Source organism: Neomonachus schauinslandi, chromosome 8 (assembly GCF_002201575.2).
Source record: "Neomonachus schauinslandi chromosome 8, ASM220157v2, whole genome shotgun sequence".
In the NCBI taxonomy this organism is placed as follows: Eukaryota; Metazoa; Chordata; class Mammalia; order Carnivora; family Phocidae; genus Neomonachus; species Neomonachus schauinslandi.
Window position 1 is genome coordinate 74,844,189 of NC_058410.1, and position 14,555 is coordinate 74,858,743.

A 14,555-nucleotide genomic window follows, 5' to 3' on the forward strand; every position below is an offset into this window, starting at 1 on the left:
TGGGCAAAGGCGGGCACGAAAGCCACACTGGGGTGTTTTCAGATCTGCCAGTTTTCTGGATTTGGATTTTAGGTCCCATACTGAGGAGGTGGTATGGAGGCCTTCTAGAGACACAGTTGGTTTGTCGCCTGCCCGTCTTCTGTAACAGTTAATAAATAGCAAAACTTGAACTAGTAAAGAAAATTTAAATCAGCAAGCATGATTGTTTCACTGTAACTGTAGGACACAATAAGTTGACTGCTGAAATGTTGGTTTGCATATTGCTTGCATTCCATTGGTCTGCTGTGGCTTTACACTTTTAAAACATTTTACTCAAATATCTGAAAAGGAAGACTTTAAAAGCCCTGTTCTGCAGTGCGTGAAAGGGTATGCAAAATAGATCTCAGTACTTAATAGCTTTAGTGCTTTCCACATAATAGGTGGTGAGTAAATATTTGCTGAATGAATAAATACCAGATTGATGCATACTGATGCTGACTTGAATCAAAATGTAGTGTAGGAAGCGACTTGACATTTTTAGCATTCAGTTGTATTTGTATTTTGAGGTTTTTAAGAAGTTGATTTTTCAACTATAAATGTTCTTTTAAGGACCACAGTAAGCCTATTGTTGTGCTGTTCTGAATGTAACATAGGTCAGATCATGACCCTTGACACGGACATGGCTACAGTAAAGTCTGAGACAGCAGCAGCATTAGACTCATCCACAGGGGGCAGTACTCTCCCATGATGCCACCTTGTCAGGAATTCTGACTTGAACTTGATCATGCTGGGTGACCAGCAGGGGGGAGTGTTTCTCTGAAAATTTATTGGTTTGGAAAAGAATGGATGACTTAACCCAGGTCTACTTATTATCTGCTCAAAATTAAAGAATACTGTTTATTTCACCTTAGTGCTACAGGGGTTGTCAGATACCCCTAGAAATTAAAAGGATGAATTTTTAATTGCCGAGGCTTAAACTTTCTACGAAACATCAGTCTTTAAAATCTTAACATATGTACAAAGTAACATAAACCAAGTTCAAATTGCTTGGTTCTAATGAGTATGACCTCATTTCTTTAAGGTTTTTTTTTTTTTATAGACAGATATTTTTGTGTGTGGGTTTTTTGTTTTGGGGGAGTCTTTTTGAAATGAAAGTTTCCTTTCTTCATGAATAAAATAATGGAAACTAAGGGAATGCTGTGCTTCATATAATTTGGGAAATAACATTTTTCCACAGCTTTAATCAGAAATTGAGTTTTGCTCTTAGAAGATTGAATTCTTCTTAGGAGCCATTCCATTCCCAGGAACCTGTCCAATAAAGACCAGTTTCAAGATGATTCTTGTTTTATGTACTGGTAATAGGCCAGAGTGGACATAGACTTTGTTTAAATTAAATTAAACTTAAATTTGAGGGGTAGAAGCTGCAGCCACACCGATGAAAACTGGACGGAGGACATAGCCGCCGAGGAAGGCTGAGGATGGTGAGGCCCCCTGTGGTGAGCTTGATGTGAAAGTAATCGCCCTCTTTCTTCTTCCTTAATGTTGGTATTTATGGAATGAGTGAAATAACTCAGTGGTATGTTGCAGGGATAATCTAGGGCCATACCTAGCTCTGAAACACTTAGCACAATCTGTTGTTTTTGAGAACACGTCACAATATTTGCTTCTCGTTGAGTCATCAGATAATGCTAGTTAAATGTGTACTTCTGGGTGGATCGTAAACAGTGTTTATTGACAGTAATTTATTGTGGCTGTTAAACTCTTTATGTTAATATATTTGTCCCACACTTCTGAGATTTGCTCTTTCATCAATTTCTCTTTAGAACTGATTTCAGTGTTTAATCAAAGCTCACAAGCCCAAGGATGTTGCACATTTTATTGCCAGTCCTGCGGTGAAGTCGTAATAAGGAACAGGTAAGGAATGTATTTTACACTGATTAATTCTGTGCCTGGCAATGGTTTTCTTCTTTTCTATCAGAATTTTTGAAGTAATTACTAGGGGAGCTGTATATGGCCTTAAAATGAGAGCCAGCTTAATGTCACTTTGAGCAAAATCAACCCTAAAACTCTCCAGCAATCATAGAGCATTTAGACCTTCTAAAGGTGACAAAGGGGAACATAGCATGCTGGCTTTGAGGGAGGAAGGCTTATCTTGATGGAAGCCTGTGTTGATCACTGAAGCATGTCTCTTCTGAAGAGAGGGGCTCTGGTGCATGTTTTATCCATCATGTTGGTGAATGAGATTTCTTCCACAATAAGTGAATTTTCTAAATCCCAGAGGCTCTTGCAACACAACTTTTTATTTGAACTATTTCTGTTAGTCCCTTTCTAAAATCCATTTCCTATTTCCCTGCTTATTAAAACAGAGCATACAGAGCACAAATTAACCTTTTCTTGATGATTAGGTTAATCTTATTACCTGTTCTTGCAGTGTGCTGTGATTACTCTGTTGAGATGGCAAAAGACCCTTTGTATTCCCAAGGTGTCTCTTTTTATTATTTTTTCCATCTTCTCCTTTCCTTCTGTCATCCTATTTGTTTCCTGGGCACAAAGCCTTTCCCCTGAATATTCAGTTTCTAATCACTCATAGGTTGGAAAGACAGATCAAAACCTTACTGTTGTTAACAGTCCTTACAGAAAGAAGTTAGATTTCTTCATTAGATATATTTCCACTGAGCCAGGTGCCTGAGACTTATCTGAGGATGGATCCTTCTCCATATCTGAAACCTGCTCCTCTTTCAGTGTTCCTTGTCTCAATGAATGCCAGACCTCTACCTGCAGAGAGCTTCCTCTCTCCCCTGGGGTGTGCCTCATACTCCCTCTCTCCCTCTGGTTAGGTCCTACCTGAATTCATCTGACAGGGTATCTATTGCCAGGAGCCTTCCCCGCGCCCTGGGTTGGTTTATGTGCTCCTCCAAGGTTTATTTGCCTGTCTTCCCAATTGAGCTGTAGGTTCTGGGGTTGGAATAGTCTTACTGACCTATATCCCTTATCCCCACTCATATTTAGAGTGCAATATAGGGTAGCGGCTAGTGGTATAGACTCAGAAGCCAGACTGTCTGGTTTGCATCCACCATTTACTAGCTGTGACTCTGGGCAAGTTACTTAATTAACCACTTCATGCCTCAATTTCCCTATTTCAAAAGTATAGATGACAATAGGAGCTACCTCATGGGGTTGTTTAAGGGTTTATAGCAGTGCCTGGCACATGGTAGGCATTCAGTATATGATGGCTACCACTATAATTATTATTTTTATCATCACTAGCATCATCACCATCAGCCCCAGAATCAGGCCACAGTGCCTGAAGAATAGTGTACTCTCAATAAATTCTTCCTGGGTTGAATTGAATAAACAGTAGGGTGCTTATTTTGGCCTCCCTCCAGCCTTTCTTGCTTACTTTCTGATTGGCAGTGCCCCAGGTAGATGAGATCATGGAAAGTTACTCTAGTATAAGTGGGGGGATTGTGAATGGAGCACCTCCGAATGATTATCTTGGGTAAGAGATGAGGTGACTAAATCCATGGAAGAGAGGAGAATGTCCTTGCTCAGATTACCTACGGGCTGAGGTTGCTGCAGAGTATGCAGTCCGTGACAGACCTACTGTAGCCTGAAATGTCCAGAGGATTCCAATTTGCATTGTAGTTAAACCCAGAAACTTCTCCTTCTCTCAGTCTATTTCAGGCTTTGGTTGAATTTTCACATGAAGTGTCTGAAACATGCATGCCTCTACAACAATGGGATGACTTAGAAGTCACAGGAAGAGCAAGTTAAATGCAGTGTAGCACTATTTCCTGGTACTACTCCCTGTAAAGGATATGCTCATCCATTATTGGCTGATATTTGTGTTTCATTGGAAAGGATGATGATATAAAAAATGGTTACCTGTAGTGATTTTTCCTATGCGGGAACTATATCTTCTGTTTTGTGTCAATTCTTTTTCTTTTTCTTTTTCTTTTTAAAGATTTTATTTATTTATTTGAGAGTGAGAGAGAGCGAGAGCACAAGAGAGGGGAGCGGGAGAGGGAGAAGCAGACTCCCTGCCGAGCAGGGAGCCTGATGCGGGACTTGATCCCGGGACTCCAGGATCATGACCTGAGCCGAAGGCAGTTGCTTAACCAACTGAGCCACCCAGGCGCCCTGTGTCAATTCTTTTTCTGATCGTGGAATTGAGAACCAGAAGAAGGGCTCATAGGTGAACCTGGAAGGACAGTTTCAGTCTCCCTAACCGTGACCCTCTGGAGGCTGTGTGGTGTAAAGCAGGAGTGGGAGAATGGGACCTTGGGTTGGAACTCCAGCTTCACCACTTAGTAGCTGGGGAACCTTGTCCATGTCACCTCAGCTGCTGCTTAAGTAGACATAAGGAGTCTTCTTAGACATGTCAAGAGATAGGATCTTGGTGATGGAGAAGACTTCAGAGCTTATTTAGGCCTAACTCCCATTCTAAACAGGCACCCTTTATTGGATTTCTTCCTCTTCTTTGTAAAAATTCAAACCTGACCTATCACTTTCCTGCTTAAAATTCTATAATGCTTCCGATTTGTGTTTCTTCTTAAGTAGACATAATAAGGCCTATTTTCCAAACTTGTCAGAAGAGTTAAAGGCTGTCATATATATAATAGCAAAAGCTTGACAAGCTCTTTTTAATTGGTTTTATAGACTCCTTCCACCCCCTTTCCATGTTGGTCTTTATTAGCAAACTAGCAAATGATCTTGTTTAGTGTGTCAAGTCTTTTTGATTCAGGACTCTATTTTTGAGGTGTGCCAGGGAAATGACCCTCCTTTCTCCCTTTTTCTTTCTGAGAAGATAAACATGGACTTGACTTAGCCCTTGCCTCGCTTAAACAAGGTTTACCTGGAAGCCTTTTCCTGTCACACCTGTGTGTCTGGCAAGTGTATGCCTCTTGAACAATGCAGAGAAATCCTTAGTGGGAAAGTCAAGGCTTTACTGACATTTCACTCTTAGGCAGCATGCCCCATGCCTGTTTGTTGGAAAAACAAGCATCCTCCAGTATCTGCACAAGGATTTCATGTTGACTTTTTATATTAAACCCAATGGTCTTCTCATTTCTCACTCAGTTACCTGTGGGTAGTAAGGACATCTTTTGTGCTTGTTAAATAGAAAACAAAACCAAAAGAGGTTTGTGTGTTCTATAATCAAAACCAACTAATTGTAAGCATCTTTTCCAGGAGGGTGTCTTGGGATAGGTTGATTTATCTGTACTGGGAACTCTTCTAATAAGAGGAGGGAGAAGAGTGAAGATCTGCTTAGTGGCTAGCCTTATTATATGGGAATAAGTAAGTCACTTCAATTTTCTAGGCCTCAGTTACCTTATCTGTAAAATGAGGAGTTGGATTAGATACAACTATGGGAGTCCTACCACCAGAAAATTCTGTGATTAGTGAACTTCATAAAGTTGCACCTTGGGTTCTGTGATTCATGGTCATTTGGGTAGTGCAAGACTAATCCTTGTTCCTTTTTTTCTTTATTGAAAAAATTTCTCATAAAGCAAATTATAGAAATGAGGTGCAGAGGACTCTTTAGTCTATTAAGACTCATTAATGGCTTTTAATACCTATTAGAATCAAGGTGCATGAAATCTGCTAATTATTAAGCAGTCTTTTTCTTAATTTAGGAACATGTGATCTTAGCCATTTGTTTTGGTTATTTGAAAATAAATAATGCTTCATTTCCTTGCCATAAAATTCTCCAGTTTACATTTTTACCAGTTCAGAGTATTTGTGTAAAAATTGTCTGACCAGGGGCACCTGGATGGCTCAGTCACTTAAGCATCTGACTCTTGATTTTTGCTCAGGTCATGATCTCAGGGTCTTGAGATCGAGCCCCACATCGGGCTCCACACACAGCATGGAGCCTGCTTGAGATTCTCTCCCTTTCCCTCTGCCCCTTCCCCTGCTCTCCCTCTTTAAAAAAAAAAATTTGTCTGAACATACACAGTTTTTGGTTATGCTATTGATTATGCTCTTATTGAGACTAACAGGCCCTAATATCAAGTAACAATAATGACAAAATTTACTTTTTTGAAAATAGTCTCAGAAACAGCTGAATGGTCATCGTGTTTAGAATTTGTTTGTATCTCCTAGGAATAAATTCATGCCAAACTTGAGTTATATCAGTTGGCCAAACAGACTTTCAAACATAAAAGCTTTTGATTTTCTGTCCATTTGTGAGGTCTCCTAAGGTCTCTGGACAGGCCTTCCTCATTCTACCTGCACCAGCAGAGCTGGATGTTAGCCCAGCAGTTAAGGGAGGCCTAGGAAACTCTAGAAGGAAAGAAGTAGAATGGACTTTATGGAAACATAAGAGATGTCAGAATATCCAACCAGTTGGTCCACTTGACAGACCAGCTATAATTAGAGTCTGAAAATAACTACTCTGAATGCAGTCACTTTTCTCTGAAAGAGAACAAAGAGGCGGAAAAAGAGTACAGGCACAAATTGGATTGTTGGTAATATTGTACAAACTTTTGGGGAAAAAAAGGATGATACTTTTATGGTCTAACTGTACTATGTACATAATGGTAATAAGATGCAAAGCTTGGTTCATAGGATTTGTTGTCTACCAGTTGGATATTACCAGTTGAGTTTATCTAAATTTTGGCAGCCATATTTTGAGCTTTAGATGTTTGATGTTGTTCTTAATGCTCTTTTTTTTTTTTTTTTAAAGATTTTATTTATTTATTTGACAGAGAGAGACACAGCGAGAGAGGGAACACAAGCAGGGGGAGTGGGAGAGAGAGAGAAGCAGGCTTCCCGCGGAGCAGGGAGCCCGATGCGGGCCTCGATCCCAGGACCCTGGGATCATGACCTGAGCCAAAGGCAGACGCTTAACGACTGAGCCACCCAGGCACCCCTGTTGTTCTTAATGTTCTTAACGTCCACTTGGTTATAATCCAATCTGTAAAAGCTCGATGTTATTACCATTGTTATTGTCACTGAATAATGGCTCATTTTAAAGTTCAGGGGCATTCATTTTCTTGTCTACATGTTTAAGTTCTGAATAATCATCATCAAGCATTGGTATTGATTAACATTGTGTATTTTATTTGTCCCTAAAGCTTGTGGTTAAGATGCATTAAAAATAACTAGCAAAGTTTAATTTATTATAAATTAACATTTATTATAATTTATTTTAAATTTACATGTGTTGTTCATGTTATTTTAAGCTGAGAGATAATTCAAGAAATCATTTCATTCTTTTTCTGAGCTTTGGCAGATTTTTACCTAAAAACTGCCTTGAAAAAAAATGGTATCTATTTTATTTTGAAAGTTCTCTTGGGAAGGAGATCGTATCAAAGTTTCAGGGTTTTTGACAGATATACTTTGAGTAGAGCTGTGATTATAATACATTCTTTCTTCTAAAAGGTTTTATGTTTTTCAAAATATCAGAAAAATTCTTTCTGTTGTAAAAACACTTTTATCTTTGCAATGACTTATGAATTAGGCACTTTCTTGCTCCTGATGTCTTATGTAGATAGTTATGGGATATAATAAAGCTTTTATTCACTGTGATATGGGGTCAAGTTCAGTTTGAAATATCACATTTTGTGCTAGTATGCATCAAGTCTCCCATATTTCTGTCAGTCTTGGTGCAGTTTCATTTCTGTGATTGTGTGTGAGATTTTGGCATGGGTGTCTTTTACCCTGTATTGAGGCTCTGTTCATTGGCACTACATGCAGAATGTCAAGAGATAGAGAATCTTAGTGATGGAGAAGATTTAGGAGCCTATTTAGGCCTGCCTCCCACTCTAAACAGGTACTCTTACTTGCTTCTTTGTAAAAATTCAAACCTGACCTCTTGCTTCCCTGCTTAAAATTCTGTAATGCTTTCCACCTATCTACAGAAACCAGTCCCTACCCCTTAGTTTGGCATGTAACACCCCACACAGTTTGCCACCATCCCACCTTCCAAGGCTCCTTTTCTGATGTTCTGCATTGTCAGGGGAGGGAACATATTCCAAGGGAAAGAATTCAGTTTTGGAGCCCGGAAGACCTGGGTTAAGATCCTGCTTTTGTTCATCACCTCTGGTTCTGTGAACTTATACAGATATTTAACATTTCTGAGCCTATCTTTCCTCCTCTGTAGCAGGGGAATAGAAATTCTTACCTCACAAAGTTGTAGTAGGCATTAAACAGAGTAAAGTGTGTGTAGTGCCCACCGGAGGTCTTGTGAAATTCAGTTAAATATGCAGACTCACAGGGCGTCTAGGTGGCTCAGTCAGTTAAGCATCTGCCTTCAGCTCAGGTCATGATCCTGGGGTCCGGGGATTGAGCCCCATGTCAGGCTCAGCAGGGAGTCTGCTTCTCCCTCTCCCTCTGCCCCTCCCCCTGCTCGTGCTCTCTCTCACTCTCTATCTCAAATAAATAAATAAAATCTGCAGGCTCGCAGTACTACCACAGGCCACATTTCTTGCCAGCTTGCCAGCAGGGCAGCATCAAGAGTTCCTCTCAGCAGGGGTCCTGCTGCAGTTGAAGCAAGTGACAGCTCACATACCCGTCGGGGGACTCTTGTCTTCCCATGTGACACAGTTCCAGGTACAAAGCTCAAGATCCATAATCAAGCAGGTGCAGGAGCTACCCTGAGAATAAGCCTCATGACCTAAGCAGCCGTATCTCTTGTAACAATTCTTTGGCATAGTTTCTAGGGTTCCTTGCAAAGGACCGCATTCAGGCAAGTCCCAAGCATGGCACCCTCATCAGATACTTGCAGCTCACTCATACTTCCTTTCAGTCCAGATGCAGTTTACCGGTCAGGGTTCATTTTTACCATAAGCGATGTTGCCTAGCAATATAATTCTTGCCTACCATCTACCTGGTTTCCAGGGCAACAGAGCTCCGTGGTTAAATCAAAGGTAAGATTCTCAAGCAGCAAGGGGAAAGGTTTGTTAACCCTTTCATCCCAGTATGTGACAGACCCAACCAGGGGCCTCACGTGTTATAGTTATCAAAATGTGCTTATTCATTCCTTTAACAAGTATTTAAGAACTTACACTGAGTCAGGCACTGTGCCAGACACTAGGAATATGGTGCTCATCTTTATATTGTTAACTCCCCCCCCCCCCGTGATACCCTTAATTCCTTTTATTGTCAGAAGAACTATTTTTCCTTCAAAGGTCAGCTCAGGTATTACTTCTCTGAAATCCATGTCCACACATTTTAGTATATTTTACTTTTATATTGATGTAAGAACAGTAAGAAAGAGATCTAGAAGAATGACCATTAAACAGTAATAGAGGGAATCACATTATATTCACAAATGCCCCTCCCCTATCCCTGATCAAATAGCCAACCAATCCATGAGTGTACTTGCTGGCAGGGCTCCAGGTGGAATGTTTGAGGGTTCCCTGGGTTTGTTGTTGCTGGTGGATCCAGAATTACTGGGCAGAGGCCTGTGGCGGGTCTTGGCTTTGGGCTGATACTTGAGAAGCTGGGTGAGGTGGTAATGGAGATGGCTGCTCAAAGACCTGCTTCCACAGTTCCCGTCCAGAGACTCCAGTGGGAGAAAGTGGTGTGTTCACCTGTCATTTCCTTATTGGTGGTTCTTTTTTTTTTTTTTAAGTTTTTATTTAAATTTCAGTTAGCTAGCATACAGTGTAATATTAGTTTCAAATGTACAATGTAGTGATTCAACACTTCCCTACAACACCCAGTGCTCATCACAACAATCCCCATCACCTACTTAACCCATCCCCTTACTCCCCTCCCCTCTGGTAACCATCAGTTTGTTCTTTGTAGTTAAGAGTCTTTTTATGAGACTTATAGTTGAGATCAAAGAAAAAGGGCTAACATGGGGGAAATCGTTAAAAAAATAATACATTTGCATCTCAAATATTTTAACTTGAAACATGCAAATGTAGATTAATTTACTAATATTTTATTATGGAACCAATATCTTTTTGTTGAACATGACTCCACTGTTGAGTAGCTTTTTTTTATTATCAGGTATTTCATCCAAAATTCATCATCTACAATTTCTAGTTTGTGTTTTCTTAAATGGAATGAGAAGTAACACAGTCTTAAAGCAGTGGAATTGTAGACTTCTTCTAGATTTTTACTCTTCCTCCCTTTTTCCAATGTTCTGTAATTGTATCTCCCATGTCTTACCAGTTAATTTTTTTTTTTTTTTTTTTACAACTGGCTTTCATTTTAGTCTGAAATCTTTAGTTTCAGGGGAATAGCAATTCATATTTCCTTTGTTTACACACTATTAAGTTATGTAACTGAAATAAGGTATAAGTGACATAAACAGGTCTGTAATCAAATACAGTTGACTCTTAGCACATGTTTCTGTGCATAGGAACAGGTGTGCAAGTATTCAGGCTGCTTTAAGCATTCACACTGCTCATGGGCATTAGGAAGACCATGAACATGTTTTTATTCTCAGTTTTTCTCAGGATTAATTATTTTGAAGTTTCTCATCATCCTGCCCATGTTTCTTCTCCTCTTAGACTACGGATCTCCCTAATTTAGAGTAGAATAGAGGTAAATCATGTTTAGCTTTTCTTCTGATAAAGTCCGAGGTATCTCTTGTTGTCCAGAAAAAAAATGAAACCATTGAAAAAAAAAACTGGTAGCAAATATAAGGGTCTACTTAATTATAAGGCTCTTTTAAGCATAAAAAATAATAATAGAGTGGAGCTCAATTTCTTTCCCCTTGAGTGTGATCTGGGCTTAGTGATTCACTTCCAAGGAATAGAGTATGCAAAGGGAGGGATAGTAGCTTTATTGGTGGAGAAACCTGGTAGATACCACCCTGGCCAAATGTGCAGTTTAACAGCACCAGTGATAAGTCATATTGATTGAGAGAGTGTACCCTCTGGTAAGATGTGCTGAGAAGGTCACTTCACTTCTGTGGTATTCTTTCCCAAACCCATAACCCCAGTCTAATCTTGAGAAGCATCAGACAAACTTAAATTGAGGGATATTCTGTGAAACACCAGACCACTGCTCTTCAAAAATTTCAAGGTCCTAAAAAATAAGGACAGACTAAGAAAATGTAGCAGACTAAAGGAGACTAGGGAAACATGATGACTAACGGCAGTGTGTTATCTTGAATTGGTTCCTAGATCAAAGGTAAAAAAAGGACATTAATGGAAAAACTAGGGAAATCCAGATAAAGTTTGTAGTTTTGACAAATCTTCCATGGTTATATAAGATGTTAACCTTAGAGAAAGCTGGGTGGAGTGTATGTGAGGATTGTCTGTACTATTTTTTAACTTTTCTGTAAATTTAAAATTACTCCCAAATAAAAAGTTTATTGAAAAATAATTAATGGGAGAAATCACAGAAGAAAGGGTTAGGTAATTTGAAATTTAAGACAAACCAAATTAAAGGGCAGTAACACTGAAAAGGTATTTGTCACAGATGATGGATAAAGTGCTAATATTCTTAAGATAGAATATACTTTTAAAAATTAATAAGAACATACTAACACCTCATTGGAAAATAGTCACTGATCACAACTCACAGAAGAAACACGCTGGTCAATAAATATGAAAGCCAGTTCAATCTCACTAGTAATTAAAGAGTTGCCAATTAAAACAGTATATATGGAGAATATTTTCACCCCTTACATGGAAAAGTGATAGTATTCAATTCTGAAGAAGGTAAGTAGAAGAATTAGAGATTCATATAGCCTTTCTGAAAAGCAGTTTGCCAATATGTGTGGGGTTTTAAAATATGGATATCATTTGTGATTGTGGTCTTACTCTTGCAAGATTTTTTTCCCAAGGACATAATCAGGTATGTATACAAATTTTTTAATAGGAAGGTTCATCACAGGGTTGTTGATACCAAAAAACTCAAAACCTGAATATCCACCAGTGAGGGAATGATCTAAAAGTTAACTGGCAAGCCTTGGGGCACCTGGGTGGCTTGGTCGTTAAGCGTCTGCCTTCAGCTCAGGTCATGATCCCAGGGTTCTGGGATCGAGCCCCGCATAAGGCTCCCTGCTCTGCGGGAAACCTGCTTCTCCCTCTCCCTCTGCCCCTGCATGTGTTCCCTCTCTCGCTGTGTCTCTCTCTGTCAAATAAATAAATAAAATCTTTAAAAAAATAAAAAATAAAAGAGTTAACTGGCAAGCCTAAGGAATAGAATGGAATCATTAAGAATCATAATAGAACTAAATAAACAGTGAAAGCAAGATACAGTTTGTGTATATCTTCTGATCCCGGACTGTGTACATGGGTATAACTATGTTTCTTGAAAGGATTGCGAGGAAATATCCCATCATTTACAAAGTAGTTACCTGTCTTTGGATGGTAAGGAAAGGATGATTTTTATTTCCTTTATACCTTTATACATTTTCAAACTGCCGATCATAAATAAGTATATATTACTTTTGTAATCTGGGGGGGAAATTATCATTGCAGACAATGTAGCTAATGAGTTTCTTTCATTTTCATGCTGATTTAATTAAGAAAATGCTACATTTCCATTTTGTTCTTTAAAAAATCGTTTTTCCTATCATCTGCAAAGAGTGAGAGTTTGACTTCTTAATAAAATAAAATTAAAAAAAAAATTGTTTTTCCCCTCTCTACTAGGAAGCTCCTCAGGGTGCTCCCATTGCCGAGTGAGAACTGGGGAGCTCTAGTTGAAGAATGGTGTTGTCATCCTGACCCCTTTGCTGATAAGCCACTTCATCCACAAGAGAATGACTGTTTTATTGGAGACTCTTTCTTCTTGGTAAATTTAAGAAGTGATTTATGGCAGCCAAGACCTGAACTAGCCCCAGTGGAGACACACTGTCCTTCTTCTGAGAACCATTTTAAACTGGTAAAATATCTTTTCAAAATAAATGCTAATTTGGAGGTTGGCTTAGAAACTGGTTTTTCCTATCTTCTCTTAATTAAAGCATGCTACACAGACTGTTCCAAGGACCAAAATCCGTGATTTTCAACTGCCTCTATTCACCAGCTCTGCTATGCTCTGTTGATAGAGGAAGAGCATATGGCTTTAGACCAGAACAGCTTAAGGGGCTGCAGAAAGAAGACTTTTTCATGCATAGAATTGGGAATGTTGCCATTTTACAAACCAAAATGCCCTACTTTCTTGTTTTTAGGACAACATACCATAATCTATATAGTCTGATTTAAATTAAAAGTGTTCTTTTATTCCAAGGTAAGTACTGTACAGTTAGGCCTAGGTATTTCCCCGTGTCTGCCCATTGTTAAGACTTCTGCTGATGTCATAAAAGCAGATGCCATTTAAGGAAACAGAGAAAACGGAGGAGTCAAAATGTGGAAATGAAGCTTGTGCTGCGATTCCAAGTTGGTGGTAAACAATGTGAGGTCAGGTGCCTCTTGCTATAGAAGTCGATTTAGGGAGAAAGAAGTTTCCTTTCACTGCAGAGAACAAGTGCTTTACCTTACTCTAAAAGAAAATCAATGGCATTGACTTGGCCCTTGTGAGAAATCATTCTCCTGATGGCAGGTCAATACAGATGTGATTTAAAAAGTAAAGAAAATCATTGCCAGAGAATCTTCATTTTAACATCTGATTATTGGTAGGAATAAAAGCATTGCACATTAAATTTCATTTAAAACTCATTTAATTTTTGTAACAAAAACTGAACCACCGCAGGAAATGTGCAATAGTTGGGCAGCTCTCAGGTTGTAAGTTAGTTTTTAGAACTGTTTTATATTTTGATGGTAGATTAAGGAAGTTCATCAAAGATTGATGTTATCAGAATTATTTAAGTGCCTTATCTCTCACCATAAACACCCATCCCTTTACCTAAATATGGTTCATTTAAAATTATAGTACTTTATCCTTGTATAGTTTTCAAAAATAAATGGTAAGAAGTTAATATAAATCTGTTATGTTTAAAATGGTTATGTTAAAATTTAATCTAAATTTGTAGACTAATACTGTACTGTTCTATGTATTTTAACTTTCATTCTTGCGATTAAGCTCTAAATTTTTAAAATATTTGCAATGTGTGAATGGAAGAGGAGAGGAGAAAGATTAAATAAGAGAGACCATGAGTTTCCCTTTTTAGATAAATTCTGCACTCTATATGGAAATATATTCTTCACATTTATGTCTTTATCAGTTATATGATGCCATTTACAAGAATTTCTCTCAATTGTGAGCAGCCATCCTGTGCATTAAAGGAAGACCCTTTATATTCAGACATTATGGTGTTTAGTATCAAGGAGACTCTGGGAAACTCCTGTCATGACAAGCTGCTTTGACAAGATTGTTTCCAAGTTAGCCTAGATGGAAGTTCTCTTTAATTTCATATTGCAGCCATTGAAAGAGTATGCCTGTGACCAAAATAGTAACATATATTTGGAGGGACTGCTTAAACAGTGCTCTCAAGGCTCCTGTGGGAACAAGGCTGCCCTGTGCTATTGAAAACCTATTTCTCATATCAACAAGTCTAGCCATCTAGCAGGGTTTTGAAATGTCACATGGTGACACAGCATCCCAATGGTATCTCTTGGGAAACATTTTTTTGGCGAGACAGTATCAAGGGTCCTTAGAAATTGAAACAACACAAAGGGAAATAAAAACGAGGACAGGAGGCTAATCCACATCTCTGAGCAGTGGTG

General features: G+C 38.8%; 1 protein-coding gene across 1 annotated transcript in view; it reads left to right on the plus strand.

The window, feature by feature from the left end:
* UBE3D (ubiquitin protein ligase E3D) overlaps positions 1-14,555 on the plus strand; it is an 89,161-nt gene that overhangs the window by 11,454 nt on the left and 63,152 nt on the right. Inside the window, exons 3-4 of the mRNA XM_021693092.2 lie at positions 1,803-1,893; positions 12,543-12,774. Coding sequence (XP_021548767.2) covers positions 1,803-1,893; positions 12,543-12,774 — 323 coding nt within the window. The remainder of the gene's footprint in view (positions 1-1,802; positions 1,894-12,542; positions 12,775-14,555) is intronic.